The 18,971-nt window shown below is 45.8% G+C and overlaps 1 protein-coding gene across 1 annotated transcript in view; it reads right to left on the bottom strand.

Annotated features, from left to right (window-relative positions):
- Window positions 1-17,304, bottom strand: part of IL13RA1 (interleukin 13 receptor subunit alpha 1) — a 33,347-nt gene extending 16,043 nt beyond the window's left edge. Inside the window, exons 1-4 of the mRNA XM_043974773.1 lie at window positions 17,055-17,304; window positions 11,498-11,634; window positions 6,263-6,398; window positions 2,248-2,368 (exon numbers count right to left, since the gene is read on the bottom strand). Of these exons, the coding sequence (XP_043830708.1) occupies window positions 2,248-2,368; window positions 6,263-6,398; window positions 11,498-11,634; window positions 17,055-17,118 (458 nt within the window). The 5' untranslated portion in view covers window positions 17,119-17,304. The remainder of the gene's footprint in view (window positions 1-2,247; window positions 2,369-6,262; window positions 6,399-11,497; window positions 11,635-17,054) is intronic.
- Window positions 17,305-18,971: the final 1,667 nt, after the last annotated feature.

Here is an 18,971-nt window from a genome sequence, read left to right as displayed (position 1 = left end):
TGCCTAGCACACAGCTGGGATGTAAAAAATGCAGCCAAAGAAAGGCCGGTGGGAGGGAGCGGTGTTGTATGTTGCTGCTAGGTTCAGCCTGAGGCGCCTGGAGCCTTCCCCTCTCCCTTGGCATCTGCAGTGGTTCACTTTTCCCACTCTCCTCCTTCTCTGCCTCCTCTGCTAACTGTCCTTCCTTCCAGAGCTGCTTTCATCACCTACTCCTGAGCCTTTGGCTCCATAATCATCCCTGGGAACCTCTCTGCTGCTGAGCATCACTGGCTCTGTCTGATCTGGGATCTTTATTCTCATCCCACATTTACAGTTACCTGGCAGCCTCTGCCACTTGTATGTCCCACGAGCCCCTCCAACCCAACGTGCTCCTTCCCTCTCTCTAGCTCTTCCTCATAATATCTCCATCTCTGGCATTGGCAGTACTACCACCCTTCTTCTAATCTCCCAGGTGAGGAATCTTAGAATCACCATTTGTCTTGCCCTCTCTAAATCCAATCACAAAGTCCAACCCTTTCTTCCGCTGAAAAGTCTCTTAGATTGGCTCCCATTTCCACCCCCACTAATCTCACCCTAGTCCATCACCACCTACCTGGATTACTCCAATAGCTTCCTCTGGTCTTTTCTGTGGCTAGTCTCTCTCCATCTTCCAATTTATCCTACTTGGAACTGCCTGACTAATTTTTCTAATGTTTGTAACTTCAAATCCAAGTTCTACTCTCTAGCTTTCAAGGCCCTCCATAATCTGTCTCCACAGAACCTAATATATCCCCCACTGCTCCACAACACACCCTCCACTATATTCAAATCCCCACTGGCCCCTGAGTATGCCATATCTCTTAAAAATAGCAGAGAGATGTTTAAAACAATTATCACTTCTCAATACCTGCTCTCCCTCATCCAATAGAACCCCCGCTTTTTTCCTTAACAAAGTGGTGCAGTCAAACCCAACCAACATATTAGCCAGGTTTGATAATGTATGCCTTATTTCACACCTGTAGTCCACCACCTCTCTACCAAGAGGAGGAAGGTAGGTTTCATCATTAGTCTTCCTGAGTCAAGACTCATCATTGCACTGATCTGAGTTCTTTTGTCTTTTAGTGTTGTTTTTCCTTTCCTTTCCATTTCCAAATATGGAGAGACATGCAAAATAACAAAAAGGAAGCAAAAGCAGAAAATCAGGCTCTACGCTGGCTACAGAAGGACAATATTTATATCTATCTCTAACTACATATCTATAAATAAATATATATGTGTGTATTGTAAGGGCCTAAAATTCTAGCTATGATGTCTAAAATCTAATGAGTGGTCACCTTAAATTAGAAGCTTTAGCAAGAGTTTAGACTTTTAAGTATTTATTAAAGTGCATTAGAAGTTAGTGGAGAGAGAGAGAGAGAGAGAGAGAGAGAGAGAGAGAGGTAAAAAGCAAACTTCATCTAACTATCTAAGAGAGCCCAGCATCTGTTCTCTCGCCAAGCCAAGGTCCCCAAACCAAAGGCTTTACTGGCCTGGACAGGCTGCACTTGGCAGAATTGTTTCAGCAGCAGATTAAGTGCAGAAATTCAAGAAATCCCTGCAGCCTCTAGGTTGAGGCCAGCTTTCCAATGGGGAAGAGGGTGGCGGGCCAGGTATTAACCCCCTCTCCTTGTCCTCCCCCAGCCAAGGTAGGGAAGGGTAGCAAAGCTCCTTCTGTCCCTTTTCCTCCTGGCATGCCTGCCATGGGGAGAGTGATCACACTGATCACATGACACTTTCACCAGTAAGGGTGATTTCCCAGGCTAGAGGTAGGGAGTCCACACAGAGGCAGGGAAGCCGGAAGCAGTGCTGGCCTCAGAATCTCTTAGCCAAATGCCCAACAGCAGCTTTCACAAGCAGCAGGGAGGACAGAGCGGGCCTGGGCCTTACTCACAAGTTCTCTAGCAAGCAAATACAATGTGAAAAGGTGGCATATTCTAATCCAAGCTGAGGGACTTAGCTACCAGTGGCAGTTTGAATGCTTACTAAATAAAAATCCATGACCTCCTTCCATTTTAGCACCAGATGGACAATCATGGAATTGGGGGGAACAGATGGAGCTCTTTGGATAAAGGGAGGAGCTCAAGCATCAGGAGCCACCTGGAGGTGAAGCTAACTGGGCCCTCAGGCTTTCCATCTGCTAGAAATCACCTTTGGAGTGTGTATGAGGGGGTTGCTTCCTATTGCTGGGGCGAGCCTGTCATCTCCCATGGACTGGGGAGCCCCACCTACCAGTAGTACAGAGTGTAGTTTGTGTCAGGAGGTGCCTTCTTCCCAGGGAGCCACGTGCAATTCATTTGGCTCAGGTTGTACCAGATACACTGCAGTCTTGTTACAGCAGACTCTGGGTCACCTGGAAAACCAGAGGCCAGGGCAGCTCAGAACACTGCTTCATCCCTTCTGCCTCCCCCTCCTCCTCCCCCCTCTCCCCACCCCTCCATCCCATCTCCCGGAGTCCCCAGTCCTGATGTCCTCAGGTACTTCATCAAAGGAAAAGTCTCTTGATTAGGGATGCTGGTGAGATCAAAGGAGAGAATCCATGTAAAACACTTTGGAAACCTTAAGGCCCCATAGAATGTTAGCTCTTGTTAATGTTCTATACTCAGACCCAAGGGTGGAAGCCAGTAATCTGAGGTCAGCCTCAGCTCCAGTCATGAGTAGCTTGTGTCCTTTGCTCTCTCGCTCCTTTCCTGTACCTTCTGACATCGCCCAGCTCAAGGGGGCCCACCAGGGTCACAGCCTTTTCTTCCTTTCCTTCTCAGAATATTCTTACTCCACTCCAACGGAGGAAGGCCTGAAAGTTTAGGGCAGCATTTCCAGGGAGGAGACTGACTTCAGGCAGCAGCTGGCCAAAGGGCTCTCAGTCCCATCTCTTGTTTATTTATTTATTTATTTAGATTTTTTTTCCCCCCTTGTTTTAATGCTGTAGCAGAAAATACTTCCTAGACTTGAAGCTCTGCTCTAGCCCCTCACTCTCTACCTCCTCAGCCAACTTGCTGCTTCCATCTTTCTTTAGTTCTGTCCGTTGTTAACTAAATCTGTGTGTTTATTCTGTTAAATCCTACTGATGGGTTAATATGCTGAACTGGTAGCTTTCTCAACATTTTAACAGGAGCCTTTTAGAAATAATGGCTTAAGCCGAAAGAATGACAATAAGGACTAGCGATTTTAGGCCTGGTGGGGGGGGGCAGCACAAATGGCCCTTTGGACTCCCCTCAAATAACCCCACTTAGTTACCTTCTTAACCCTATGGTCAGCCTGTCGTCTCTTCTCACCCCATTTCCTCCTCCCCACCCTAGCCCTGCTGGGCAAAAGCTGCCCAGTATAGATAGGACCCAACCCCCTTTTGGCTCTTTCTTCCACCTCTTGGTCTTGGCAAGACCCTTGAGTGGCCCTAAATAACCAAAGAAGTTCCAGAGCAAGTGGTTTGGGCTTCATTACTCTTCATCATTAAGGACTTTCTAATAGAAGACAGAAACATTCTTTCCAGTGTGCTCTCTGTAAGTGAGGGGCCATCATTTCCTGAGTCAATGGCTGGGCCCAAACAGCCTTACATTCCTACTGAAAAGGAGGCAGAGAGAGGGATGAGATCACATCCTAAGCCAAGTTATCCCTTCAGTCCCTGGTCTGGGCTCCATACTGACCTTACTGCTTTCTCCCATTCAGAGAGGGGAAAAGCCAGCTAAGCAAAGAAGGCCAGGGGGGGCTGATGGGGGGCTGAGGTTAAAGGAAGGGGAAGACGTTGCTGCCAGGGCTTCAAGTGTTCTCATGTATCTCTTCATGTAGGCATTCTAAGTAGAATGCAGCCCTGCTGAGGCCTACCCGGGGTCTTCTCAATGTTGCTCCATTACTGGACAGCATCTAGACAGTCTTACTGCCCGGTCACATTCTACACCTCAGCTCCAAGTGCGACAATAAATAACTCTGGGCACCAATGAAGAGGAGAATACCTTGGACAGACTGAGTAACCTTCTGCTGTCCTTTCGGCCAATCACAACAAGCAAAGCCATTTCACCTCGACTGGCGAGGTTTTGTTTGTTTGCTGTTATACAAGGTGATATTGGCTCCTCATCCATAAAGTCCTCTCTTGGGCTCTCTCCCTCTGCCCACCACCCCCACCTCCTTTTCTCTTGGTCCCTCCTCCCTTCCTCACTCATTCTCACTGTTAACAAAAGAACCAACACAAGTGGAATCTACCACCTCAGTGGCAAGGGACCAAGCTGGGAGATACTCTGAAGTAAGATCACCCGGATCTCTCAGCAAACACAAAGAAAAGGAAATCAGGGCCGGAGGTGGTCATTGTAATGGTCCCTAGGAATGATGCTCAGGATCTGTGTAGGAAAGGAAGGGGGAGAGGGGAAAGGACCACCTCAGAAGTCATTAACAGCTACTGACCAATGTGCTTTCTTTCCCATGTCTATCAAATCTTTATGAGAATGCCCGAGGGAACACACAGAGGCTTATCTTGATTAAAACAAGAGAAGGGAAAAGGTAGGCTCTTTTTCTACCCCTGACCACATCTTTATAAATACCCAAGTGGCAGAAAGGCGAGTGAAAACAAGAGTCCCTTGTGCTTATTGATTATCTCAAAGCCCCAAGCCCTCAGCTACTGCAGTGTCCCCCCACCCCTACAAATCACAGAAGACTGTGACTGAAGTCAGCCCTAGGCAGGCAGGCAGATGGTTGAACCAAGCTGTCAGAGTCATTGTTGCTGAAGCATAAAAGAGGGAGGTACAAAAGGCTCTTGTGAGGTTCTCAGCAGTCAGCAAAGCTGTCCTTGGGGCAGCCCGAACAAAAGGAGGATTTCCAATCCACATCAAGGTCCCCTTACAAAGGACACAGTGGGATCCAATTTGTTCTATTTCATCCCCAGAGGAAAGATTGGGAGCCCAGGGTCAAAGTAAAGGAGAACACTCAAGTTTAATGTGTGGGAAACCTTCCAAACAACAGAGCTCTGGAAAGTGGAGGGGCCGCCTGGGGAGGCAGTGGGGTTGCCCTCATTGAAATTTATTAAGCAAAGACTGGCTAATAGCAGAGGGGTTGTGTGTGTGTGTGTGTGTGTGTGTGTGTGTGTGTGTGTGCATGCATGCACGCATGCGCCACAGAGCATGGCTTCTTAAACTTTTTCTACTCCCAACCCCTTTTCGCCAGAGAATCAACCCCAAGCATAAGTATATGTAGGATGGGTCTACATAACTGTTTACTGTCGCCACCTTTCTCATGAGCCCCACATCCAGTCACGTGGCCCCATATGGGTTTAAGACCCACAGTTGAAAAAGGAAGGCCATAGTGGAGATTCTTTTGCAAGCTGGACTAGGTGGCCAGACATCCCTTCCAACTCCAAGAATCTGTGAATTTGGGATGAAATCATGGCTCCGCTATTAACAATTTCAAGAACAGGAACCTAGGAAGTGGCTCTAAAATCCTGCTTCTAGAGGGCAGTTTCATTCGCAGGGTTTCCTCTTGTGCCAGTTTCACATTTGGCTAAATATAAGACCATCTCGTGGCAGTGAAACTTTTCAGGCTGGGCAAGCCCGACTACACCTGGCCCTCAGAGGTGAATGTTGGGATGCCCAAAGGTCTATTACAGTTGGTCATGTCTTCCTCCAGTCAGAAGAAGAGGCATCCCGTGTCTAAAGCTAACCCCTCCTCCCCCATTTCACTGATAGCATTCTCTCCTTCCTCCTGAGGAACTCTGTTCTTCTGTTTCTAGCTAGCTTCCCTGTCTACTATCATTACTCTGCTGCCTTGAAAAATGCTCATTTCTCCCCACTATAAAAATCATGCTGATTTGAACCTACACCTACTGGCTTCTTTCTAGTGTCTTTTTCAAAGGCCAAATTTCTTATAAAATTGGTTATACTCGCTGTCTCCATTTCTTCATAACCCAATCACTCCTCAAGTCTCACACCTCTCTACTGAAACTCATCTCTCTAGGGTCATTAATGACAAGACAATCACCAGATCCAATGGTTTTTGCTCTGCCCTCATCCTCTGTGACCTGTATCTGTCACACACTATTGACCACAAATTCCCGAGGAGGCCCTTTATCCCTTTGCTTGACTTGCATATAACCACACACCCTTCATCTTTTCCTGCCCCATTTCTGGCCCCTCCTAGGTCCTGAACTTGGGTCTTAGTCTTGGACCTTGCCTCTCTGACTCTTTTCTCTCAGGCCCTTGGCCACTGCCGGGATTCCAAGATGGAAGGGACTCACTGGATCACCCCATTTTATAGATAATTTTACCTTCTGGGGGCACAGTGCACATTTCTACGGCATCACTAGGATTTGTGCTCCCCACACTGCACTGTGATCTCACGTGGAGGCAAACTCTTTCATTTAGGGCCACTTCTTCAGTCCGAAAGTTGTTTAAACTGATTACCTAAGGTTAAAAACCAAAAAATGCCTGATTATATCCTGTGAAGAGAATACAGTTAAGTGAGAAAATGATGCCCAAACTGAGAAGCGAACTGTGTTTCATTTCTGGGGCCCATGCCAGTGATTGCATTGTTGGGAACTACTTCCACCAAAACAGATGGGAAACTGCTTTTCAATGGAGAGTTAGAGGACTTCCTAGGCAGAGAAGTGATATAACTTGCCCAGGGTCACATGACCTGCGTGTATCAGAGGCAGGATTTGACCCCTGGTTTTCTTGACACCAAGGCCAGCCCTGGATCTACATCATCATGCTGTCTCCCTCTTAAATTTGATTTGAAAAGAAATACAAGATGCATCAAAATTGCCCAATACCTTCAGAAACAATGGGAAATAAGCTTATTCTCAAATTAAACATTCGTAAGGAGATATGGGAAAATGTACTTCAAATAAAGAAAAAGGTGTCTGTTCTTAATAGCATCCCCAATTAAAGGACATCCTGCTTTGCAAAAGATCTGGCTTTGAGTTACGGAGATATCTGTGCAGGTAAGTTTTCGACTCGATGCTTGGTACACAGACCATCTCTGCTCAGAATCCCAAGGGAATTCTCACACAAGATTAATACGCTCTGACTGGAATAATTGTATTTTCATTTTTCTTTGGTAAAAATTCGTATTTTTTTGGTTACATGTAAGACAATTTTTAACTTTTTTTTTTTAACTTTTGAGTTTCAAATTCTATCCCTTCCTGAGATGGCAAGCAAATTAAATTAGGGTTAGGTGCAGACTTATAAAACATATTTCCATTAATAATTGCATTTTTTGGCAGGGCAATGAGGGTTAAGTGACTTGCCCAGGGTCATGCAGCTAGTGTCAAGTGTCTGAGGCTGGATTTGAACTCAGGTCTTCCTAAATGCAGGGACAGTGCTTGATCCACTATACCACCTAGCTGCCCCCAATAATTGCATTTTTTTTTTTTGCAGGGCAATGGGGATTAAGTGACTTGCCCAGGGTCACACAGCTAGTAAGTGTCAAGTGTCTGAGGCCAAATTTGAACTCGTCTCCCTGATTCCAAGGCCGGTGCTTTATCCACTGCGCCACCTAGCTGCCCCCCCCAATAATTGCATTTTCAATACTATCCCTTCAAGAACGAACAGCTATGCTATAAAAGTTTTGACTATAACAGGGATCAAGCTCACAATCTATGGGAAACCCAAACAAATGGAGGCATAGGAAGCTCATATCTATCAGTGGTTATTATCCAGATCCTCCAGAGATAACTGTCGTCTATCCTTCTTACATGAGCTCTGCGCTATGCAGAACTTTCCATGCTCAAAACAGGGGGACTACCCTCAACCAACTCCACCTTCCCCCTTATTGGCTGTCCTGGGCCCAGTGAAGGACTCCTTAGAAACCTGAAACCAGCATGACTCCTGAAATGACTGCTCAGGACCAGGGCTCATTTGGTTGGCTCATACTGTATTTCTTTTCTCAGAAGAGTTCCCGAGCAGTACTTCCATGGACTACCGTGACTGTGTCAACAGTTTTGTAATGGATTTACCAAGTGGGATAGGTCCCTTTTCTGGTCATGATACACCTAAAATTGGGTTAGCACAGCCTTTTTGTATTATGGGAATAATACCCAATCACTTCTCATTCTACAGTGAAAACTACAATTTATTGTAGAGCTTAAGAAAGGGTTAAAAATCAGAACCCCGAGCCCTTAAGATAGTTAAATTCTAACTCTTGAATCCTAAATGTCTTATCTAGTTAAATTGTTGCTTTAATATACTTCAAGGATACATGAAGGATACGTTATAAATACATAATACAGAAATAAATGCAGGTAACTCACTGTGTAAAGACATTAGAAAATGTCAAGGATAGATTATTTCTAGTTATTTCCAGCCTGAGATCTTGAGTTCAAAGTTTTAAAGTTTTGGTTACAAAGAGATACTTTCTATCTAACAACACAGAACACTGTGTGTAACAACGTAATGACTGTATCAATGGCACAACCCACATCCCCTCCAACATTTATCATTTTACCCTTCTATCATTTTAGCCAATCTGATAGGTGTGAGATGTCTCAAAGTTGTTATAATTTGCATTTTTCTAATTAATAGCGATTTAAAACATTTTTTCACATGACTACAGATAATTTTGATTTCTTCATCAAAAAATGGTCTGTTCATATCTTTTGACCATTTATCATTTGAGGAATGACTCATATTCTTATAAATTTGACAAAGTTCTCCATATATTTGAGATATGAAACCTTTATCCGAGAAACTGTCTCTAAAATCCCTCCCCCCAATTTTCTGCTTTCTTTCTGATCTTGGCTATGTTGGTTTTATTTGTACAAAACTTTAAAATTAAATGCAATCTCTATCTTTTGGCTATTCATAGTTTTTTCTCCTATCCAGAAGTCTGGTGTGTAATGTGCTCCATATTCTTCTAATTTTCTTATGACATCTCCCTTTATATCTAGGACATGTATCCATTGTGACCTTATCTTCATAAATGGTGTAAGATATTGGTCTATACCTGTCTGCCAGACTGCTTTCTAGTTTGCCCAACAATTTTTACCAAATAGTGAATTTTATCCCAAATGCTTAAATCTTTATCTATGTCAAACACAAGGTCACTATAATCATTTATTGCTGTGTATTGTAGGTCCACACTGATCCACATTTCTATTTCTCAGCCAGAACCAGATAGTTTTCATAATTACCAGTTTAGGGGAAAAGCAGTTCACATAAAAGAAACAAGAAAAAGCTTATGGAGTGCAGGGGAATATGGGGAAGGAGTGGGGGAGTGAGTGAACCTTACTCTCATCAGAATTGGCTCAAAGAGGGAATAACATACACACTCAAATGGGTATAGTAATATATTTTGCCCTGGGGGAAAGTGGGAGGGGAAGGAGATAAGGGGGGGAGAGGTGAAAGAAGGGCAGATTGGGGGAGGGGGCAGTAAAAAACAAAACACTTCGAGGAGGGATAGGGTGTAGGAAGATAGAAAATAGAGTAAATAGCAAGGGGAGGGAATAAGATGGAGGGTAATATAGTTAGCAATAGTAACTGTGAAAGAAATGATGAGCAGGATGCTATCAGAAAGACATATGAAAGAACTGATAGTATCTAAATACAGATTGAAGTATAGTAGTATAGTTTTATTTGTTAGCTCATCTTTCTAAAGTTATTTTGTCTATTTTCTTTCACAACCTGAATAATGTGAAGGTGTTTTGCATAACTGTACATGTATGACTTATATTGAATTGCTTGATTTCATAGGGAGGGTTGAGGAGGGAGGGAAGAAGAAAATTTAGAACACAAAGTTTAAAAAAAAAAATCAATGTGGGGCAGCTAGGTGGCGCAGTGGTTAAAGCACCGGCCCTGGATTCAGGAGTACCTGAGTTCAAATCCGACCTCAGACACTTGACACTTACTAGCTGTGTGACCCTGGGTAAGTCACTTAACCCCCATTGCCTAAAAAAAAAAAAAATCAATGTGATAATTACCAGTTTAAAGATCTGGTGCTGCTACACTTCCTTCCTCTATGGTTTTTTTCCCTTTTGTTCTTCCAAATGAATTGTAATTTTTTTTTTTAGCTCAATAAAATATTTTTTTGGGTAATTTATTTGGGATGACATTGAACAAGTAGATTAGTTTAGGTAGAACTGTCATTTTTATTGACTCTGCCCACCTATAAACAACTACTATTTCTCCAATTATTTAAATCTGACTTTATTTGTATAAAAAAGTGTTTTATAATTATGTTCACATAGTTCCTGTTTTTGTCTTGGCCGGTATATTGCCAGGTATTTTATGCTGTTTACGGTTATTTTCAGTGAGGTACCTCCTAGTATCTCTTCTTGCAGGATTTTGTTAGTGATATATAGAAAAGCTCATGATTTATGTGAATTTATTTTAATATATGGCTACTTTACTAAAATTATTAATTATCTCAACTTTTAAGTAATTATTTTGTTTGTTGGTTTGGTTTTTTAGTCTAAATTTAATGAACTCACCCCCCTAAAAAAAGAACATCTCTATACAGAAAGTATGACAGGAAAAAGTTATGTTGGAAACCATGAATTTCTTATTATATAGTTTGATTTCTCAGTAATCTCTTAATTTCAGAAACCTAAAGCCCTATTCTTTTTTTTTTTTAAGTGAGGCAATTGGGGTTAAGTGACTTGCCCAGGGTCACACAGCTAGTAAGTGTTAAGTGTCTGAGGCCGGATTTGAACTCAGGTCCTCCTGACTCCAGGGCCGGTGCTCTATCCACTGTGCCACCTAGCTGCCCCTAAAGCCCTCTTCTAAAGACATTAAGGGCAACAATATAAATACAACCTCTTGTTGCAGAGGGTCCTAGGGCACTGGCAGCCTGGGGAAGGGAAACTGCTTAGATCAGATAAGTTAACATAATAGACCAGAAATTATTCAGACTGACCTAGTGAAAATTAGGTCCCTCACCAGGCTGGCTATGAAGTGATGAATTTTTTGAGTACAGACCCTTGGAAAGACTGTTTACTGAGTTATTGAAGTGTTGTTATTGGCATAAGTGGAAGCAGTACATACACTGTTATATTCATCCTTGAAATATTGAAGTATAATGAAAACCACTTACATTTGCTAAATCGTCTCTGAGATAAGATGTTTCTCATTATTAGAAATAACTGACTCTTGCCTGCATTCATTCATAACTGGTTGTGTGGCAAGAACCTATCCAATGGGTACAGCTGATTACATTAAATGATGTAAAAGGTATGAAATCTCTTTGAACAATTATCAAGGCACTGTGCACTTGTTGGACTGCTCGTGAGACTGAAAGGCATTGAAAAACCAATTGCATTCTACCCCAAATACTTATTTCAACCTCATGAAACAGAAACACATGTGATTTCTCACTTCGATCCTCTGTAAATGGCCAGATTTTGAAGCTATTCCATTTCCTTAATATTTTTGTCTGAACCATTAACTTGGAGATGCAAAAAGAGAAATCCCAAACCAATATGAGATCATAATTTACTCAACCTTTGATGCTGATTTTGCATTACCAATACAATAAATAGCAAGAAAACATACCCTTGCACAAAACGTACCTTGTCCTCCCCTAAATGACTAGCATACCACAGCTTACACGTTGCATTGATACCCTCTGGAGGACTCCACTCCCAACAGATCGTACAGAGGTTCTTCACAGAAATGCTGAAATTGGTCACAGGTGGGGGGTGGGCTTCTGTTCAGACGAAGCAGAAGAAAACTTTTCTGTTTTGCTTTTTAAACAAATATCTCTTGGTATTATTGATACCTCATTGACTCTTTTCATTCATATGTATGGATGTAAAATGTAGCCCATCGTGTAATTCTGGGCTTCAGCTTCCTCTGTCTATCTGGGGTCCACTCAGACCTCAATTTTCAACAGTCACATTCAGAGTCAGGGTATTAGGGGGCACCACAATGCTGAGCCTGGAGAGGACCTTGGAAGACCTGAATTCAAACCTGGCCTCAGACACTTCCTAATTGTGAATTGGGGCTAGTCACTTAACCTTGGTGTCTCAATTTCCTCAATGATAAAATGCGAATAATAGCACCTACCTGTCAGGGTTGTTGTGAGGATCAAATGAGGTATTTGTACAGCATTTAGCACAATGCTTGACACAAAGTAGGCACTTAATAAACACTTGTTTCTTTCTTCCTTCCCTACTGTCTTAAGGTGACCTTAGTGAAATTTCTTTCTTTCTTTCCTTCTTTCTTTCTTTCTTTCTTTCTTTCTTTCTTTCTTTCTTTCTTTCTTTCTTTCTTTCTTTCTTTCTTTTTTTGTGGGACAATGTGGGTTAAGTGACTTGCCCAGGGTCACACAGCTAGAAAGTGTCAAGTGTCTGAGGCTAGATTTGAACTCAGGTCCTCCTGAATCCAGGGCTGGTGCTTTATCCAGTGCGCCACCTAGCTGCCCCAGTGAAATTTCTTTTTAGTAAGTCTTTCCCAATGATCTAATAGTAGCTTTCAGAGCAGCACTCACTTGGGCTCTGGCTTTCTCATCCCCCCAAACCCCCAGAGTTGTGAGAGCATCTAAAAGCACTCTGTGGTTCCTGAAAGCACCAGTTTGCTTAGATCAGCTTGTGCACCTGCAGCTTTGGATCACCCAAGGAGATGGAGAAAGTACTTTGTGCTGCTTCCAGTGTTCCAGGAAAAGGAATCGGCTGCTTCAGCCATGGTTGGCTCACTCCTATACTCTCTAATGATACAGCTGGTTCTATTTTTGATGGAGGCATCATCCAGTCTTATGGATTTCTTTTTCAAACTTGTGGCCAATCTAACAAGCATTTCTATACTTTTTTCCCTCTCTCCTGCCAACTTTTTACACCATGTATTCATGTCAATTCCCAGCTAGGGTTTCTTCTTTGTGTTTCCAGCACTGGGAGTACAGTCATACGTGGCAAACACTTGATATCAGAATTGACATGAATACATGGTGTAAAATAAATAAAAGATAAAAGGAGAAAAGATCTATAGAAAGAAGAATGATAGGGACAAAAACTTAGGGGGAGGATGAGAAACCAGCAAGGGAGTCACAGAAAAGATCTGTCAGAGAGGGGTCCCAGGAGAGGATGGAGGATGAAACAGAATGAATAAGCAAATCATAGGAAAGGTCCTTAGAAGCTACTGAGTACAAGAATAGGGCTTTAGGTTTCTGAAATTAAGATATATATATATATATATATATATATATATATATATATATTTTTTTTTTTTTGCTGGGCAATGAGACTTGCCCAAGATCACACAGCTAGTAAGTGTCAAGTGTCTGAGGCTAGATTTGAACTCATGTCCTCTTGAATCCAGGGCCGGTGCTTTATCCACTGTGCCATCTAGCTGCACCCCCCCCCATATCCTCATTTTACAGAGAAGGAAAATGAAGCTCAGAGAGTTGGAGTGACTTTCCAGGGTCATACGACGACTCACTAAGGATATAAAGCAGAATTTGAATCCAGACCTTCCCAATTCTAAGTCCAATCCTCTATCCACTACAATTCTCACACACACACAAACACAATTGTGTACAGAGAATTGTGCCAGATTGGGGGTGGGAGAGATACAGTCCCTGGCCTAATTGAGCTTATAGTATACACAGATAAATATGATACCTAATAATGCTGTACTAACCCAGTTGTGTAATTCACTGTATTAGAGGATACAAATGAAATTATTCTGTGAGGTAAATGGGGCAGAGAGGTCGTGGGGACTGGAATGGGGCCAAACAGAACAGTGGTGCCATCTGCTTGGAGAATGATGGGATCAGGAGCCAGACTGAAAGGGCCGAAAGAACGAAAAGAGAAAAACTTCTTTCAGACTAAAATCCTAGGATCAAAGATGGAGAACACGAAAGCAACCAGAGGCAATCTGGTTCAACTCCCTCTCTTGACAGGGGAAGAAACTGAGGGGATGTGCCACAGGTAATACAGGCAGTAAGTGTCTTATGTCAAAAAATTTTTCAAGTTCCCTAAAGACTAAACAACTGTAATTCTGCCCAGAAAACTTTCTGTGATAGCCATAAATTTATGGTGTGGATGCCTTGACTGACCTCAGAGGATCATAGATTCAGAGCTAAAAGGGAAATTACAGGCTAATGAGAGCGAGCCCCTCATTTTAGAGACGAGGAAGCGGAAGCTCAGACAGTTTAAGTGATTCATCCAGGTAGCAAGTGCTGGAGGCGGGATTCAAACTCTGTTATTCCTGATGACAAGGGCCAATGCTCTTTCCACTATGTCGTGTTACTTCTGAAAGCAGCAAGAACAAAATCTTTGGGTTTCATGTTTAGAGGAGGAAAAATAACCCTTTACTTAGTTTATAATTACAAATGACCAAACTCACTATTCTTGAGATGATGAAGAGTTCGACAAGCTTTCCTACAAAACCCCAGCTTTTAGTCTCTCCTCTATGAACACTTACTAACACTGACGGTACGGGGTGGGGGGCGGTAAGTAAAGCAAAAAGCTTGGCATTCTCTTGCCACCTCACAGAGACAGGGGGTACTGTCAATTTGGCTGGGTTTGGACTTAATATTGGCTGAAAATTTTTTTGGTGGGGCATTGAAGGTTAAGTGACTTGCCCAGGGTCACACAGCTAGTAAGTGTCAAGTGTCTGGGGCCAGATTTGAACTCAGGTCCTCCTGACTCCAGGGCCAGTGCTCTATCCACTGCAGCACCACCTAGCTGCCCCCAATATTGGCTGATACTTGCTGGTTCTATGACCAACCTCCCTGGGAATCAGTTTCCTCACCTGTAAAATGAAGATACTAGTATGTATCCTGCTTACCTCATAGGACTTTTCTGATAAAATCTTTTGTAAAAAGCTCTATATAAATATGAAGAATTATTAGAACCTTTGACTCATTTCTCTCCAGCCTTCAGTCAATAACCAAGTTCTGTCCATTTTTCTTTCAAACATCTCTCGTATGCATACCTTCCTCTCCATTCATGCATCTGACAAATATGAGGTCCCTAAGCATCAAGACAGCCGTGGTGACAGATAGAAAAATGTATACGATGTGGCTGCTGCTAACCTAGGGTTTGTATGTAACCTATCATCCAAGGACAATTTTCCCATGTGAAGTAATCACGTATTTCTAGATGCCAGTCTTTTCCTCATCTAATTCACCCCACATTAAAAAAAATAAATCTGGGGGAGGCTAGGTAGCACAGTGGATAAAGCACTGGCCCTGGATTTAGGAGTTCCTGAGTTCAAATACGGCCTCAGACACTTGACACTTACTAGCTGTGTGACCTTGGGCAAGTCACTTAACCCCCAATGCCCCTCAAAAAAAAAATCTTCCTTAAATGTTACTTTCATCATGTGATTTCCCTACCTAAAGCCCTCCCTGGTTCCTTCTTGCCTCCGGCAAATATAACTTGTTCTTCCTACCTATTTAACTCTCCTTCTTTTCCCCTCATGGTCTGTTCTGGGCAGATCAGCCTCTTCAAAGTCCATATATAAGGCTCATTTCTCCATTCAGGTCTTTTTATTCCCAATCTTTCCTTCACTTGAAAAACACTCCCTTCCATCGTTTAGAATCCATCCATCTTTCAAGGCTTGGCTCAAGTTCCTCTTCCTCCATGAAGCTTTCTGTGGTTACTTCAAGCTTTTTTACTGGAAACTATGTTATTGATGGCTTGTTAAAAAAACAAAAACAAAAAGCCCCCAAACCCCCCAAAACCAAAACCACCAAACCAGCTAGGTGGTATACTGGATTGAGTGTTGGGCTTGCAGTCAGAAAGACTCCTCCCTCCTTCAGAGTTCAAATCTGACCTAGGACACTTACTAGCTGTGTGACCCTGGGCAAGTCACATCACCCTGTTTGCCTCAGCTCCTCATCTGTCAAATGAGCTGGAGAAGGCAATGGCAAACCACCCTAGTATCTTTGCTAAGAAAATCCCAAATGGGAGTTGGGCACAATTAAAAAAGGACACAACAACAAAGAAACCCCAAACAACTCAACCTATAAACCACTTTGCCCAATTTTGCTGCCAGAGCCATCCCAGACCTTCCCTATCTCCTCCTCCTCCTCCTCCTTCTTTTTGTGGGGCAATGAGGTTTAAGTGATTTGCCCAGGGTAAGTGTCAAGTGTCTGAGGCTGGATCTGAACTCAGGTCCTCCTGAATCCAGGGCTGGTGCCCTATCCACTGCGCCACCTAGCTGCCCCCTTTCCCTACCTTCTACGTGTCTGCTTACCTGGCCGGGTTCCCTCCACTTCCCAGCTTGGCAACCTAACCTTCATTCACATCCTTCCTCTGGGTTCCAATTTTGGGCACCCAACACATTTATAAGATGGAGCCTGTACTCAGCCTTGAGGAGGTCGCTCTACAGAACAAAATCACCCAGTCAAGAAACCTGGCTTGGAGCACCAGTCAGCTTCGTGAGTGACAGCGAGTGACTGCACCGTCCAGTAGGCCAGTGGTCGGGTTTGGGAGCACCTGTGTTCGAATTTTAGCTGTCAGTCAGGAGGCTCTGGGGCTTCTAGCTTCCTTACTCGGAAAAAGGGGGAGTCCGGCTTGGCTGCTCCCTAAGGTGCACCTAAGTCCCCAGATCGGGTGATTCTCTGAATCTTGTCTCCCCCACCCCCGTGAGACTGCCAAATGCTTGGTGTGTCTGTCTGTCTACACTAGCTGGCCGCCGGTCGTGTACAGGAGAATTCCCACTTGGTGGAACGTGGTGCCAACTAAGGAGGGCTGTTTTTCCTTGATTCTCCCAACGGCAGCGCAAAGGCCAGAGGGAAACCGTGAAAGGTCCTCGGTCCCCTCTGGCCTCTGCGTGTCCGTGTGTCCGAACGTCCGTCCGTCCGTCCAGGGGCCGGGGGTGGATGGACTCCTGCCTGCGGGCTGCCTTCCACCGCCCCGGCGGGCGCCAAGGGCAGGCTGGGCAGTGCAGGAGAGGCGGCCCCCAGTCCCGTCCCGTCCCCCGCTGCCCCCTCGTTCGTGGCTCCCGTCATCGCCGAACTTCCTGGCTTTCGGTCGGTCGGTGCGTGCCCCGGCCCCAAGTTCGGGCAGCGGACCCGCCCCGGGCGCTGGACGAAGACCCCGGCCCGGACGGTGGCCCGGTTCAGTCCGGCCAGCTCCGGCCCATTCCGGCCGCTCTCCCCGCCCCCCGGGCCGCACTCACCGGCAGCGGCGGCGCCCAGAGTCGCCGCGGTCCACAGCAGGCGAAGGATCGCCAGCCCCTCCATGCAGCCCCTGGCTCACGAGGCGGGCCGGCCGTGGCCGTGGCCGTGGCTGTGGCCGAAGTTCAAGGGCGGCGGCGGCGGCGGCGGACGCGGCCGGGCAGTAGGCGCTCGCCTTCGGGCTTCCAGAGCCACTTCCCGACTCCAGCTCTCGGGCGCAGCCCGGGATGAGGGGGCGGGGCCAGACGGGAAGAGCCGCGCCGGCCCCGCCCCCTCGCCTCAGGTAACCCGGGGGGGAAGGGGGCGGGCCCTCGCCCCGCCCCCGCAGGCGGACGCCGGCCAGGCCTCCTCCGCGGCCCCGCTCCCTCCCGCGGCGCGGCCCCGCCCGGCCCGGCCCGGCCCGGCCCGGCCCGTCCGCCGCGCCCACGAAAGCCCAGACGCCGGCCAGGGGCGGGGCGCGGGCCTCGGGCGGGGCGCCTCGCGCCCTTCCCGTACGTCCGGCCTGCTGAGCCGCTCGAGGCCGCGCGCGGTGGCTTCTGGGGGAGGGCACGTGGCCCAGCCGAGCACGGGGGTGGCGAGGACGGAGGTGCGAGAACTCGCGACGCTGGCCCGAGCGGGGGCCGGGGCCGAGAGGGGGCCTGGGGCCGGTACCCCGCGGCCCGCAAGCTGACCCGATGGCCCCGGCTGGTGCTGTACCGCGCGAGCCAAGGCCACACGGCACCGGAGCGGAGCGGCGACAGGGACAGGGGCGAGGAGAGCCCCCGGATTCGCAGCTTCACATCCTGAGTGAGTGGCCTTGAGCCAGTCTCTGCCCTTCCCCGCCCTCCTCTGCCCTGGGCCTCAGTGTCTTTATTTGTAAAAGGAGAGTTGGATTCAGTAGCATCTAAGAAGCTCTAAATTCCGTGATTCTGTGACTAGACCAAGTACTTTTTGGGGGGGTGGGGTGGGGCAATGAAGGTTAAGTGACTTGCGCAGGGTCACACAGCTAGTAAGTGTGTCTGAGGAAGGATTTTGTTGTGGGTCCAAAGTACCCCAGAAGTTCTCTGGGGCACATCAAGGAATCTTGTCCTTGAGAAACTAAACCAGAGGACCGATAGGCCTAGAGAGATAAGCGGAACCAGATCAGACTGAGCTAGCTTCTCATTCTGATCTCCCGTAGCCCTGGGGAGAGAGAGGGCTTGAGAGAGAGATCTCTAGCCACCACCAGTGGGGGAGGGTCCTCTCTCACTAAAGGAACTTTCCACGGTGAGATGGTCACCCCCATCAGTCCCCTATAAAAGTACCTGCCAGCCTCCTGCTCGAGGAGATTGGTACCCCAGAGCCACAGCTTTTGCATTTTCCTAAAGGCAGACATTTTCAATTGAGGCGTCAGCCGGGGGCCTTGAGTCAGAAAAGTGTTTATTGTTAAGTCGTTTTTTGGTAGTGTAGGGGAAGACCTGAGTTCAAATCCAGCCTCAGACACTTTATTAGCTGTCTTAGCCTAGGCAAGTCATTTAACCCTGTTTGTGTCAGTTTCCTCAACTGTAAAATGGGGATAATTACAGAAACTACCTCCCAGGGTTGTTGTGAGGGTCAAATGAGATATACTTGTAAAGTACTTAGCACAGTCAGTGCCTGTTGTATGGTAGGTTCTGTATAAACGCTAGCAATTGTTGTTGGGGGTTTTGAATGACTAAGGATGGAGGTAAATTTGTATAGTCCTTTACCGACAGGATCTCTCTTGAGCCCTTCAACAGCCCTTTGTAGTAGGTACCACCAGGTGGGTGTCCATTACCTATAGTAAAGTGAGATAGGTACACATCTCTCCACCTTGACTGGGGGGGGGCGGAGGCAGAGGCTCAGAAAGATAGAATGGTTTGCCCAAAGGCATATAGCTGAGTGCCAAGAAGAAAGAGGCATTGAACCCAAGTCTTACTAAT

The sequence above is a fragment of the Dromiciops gliroides genome, chromosome X (genome assembly GCF_019393635.1).
Source record: "Dromiciops gliroides isolate mDroGli1 chromosome X, mDroGli1.pri, whole genome shotgun sequence".
Taxonomy (NCBI): Eukaryota; Metazoa; Chordata; class Mammalia; order Microbiotheria; family Microbiotheriidae; genus Dromiciops; species Dromiciops gliroides.
The sequence above is the reverse complement of the archived record's forward strand: the minus strand, read 5'-3'. Positions and strand labels throughout refer to the sequence as shown.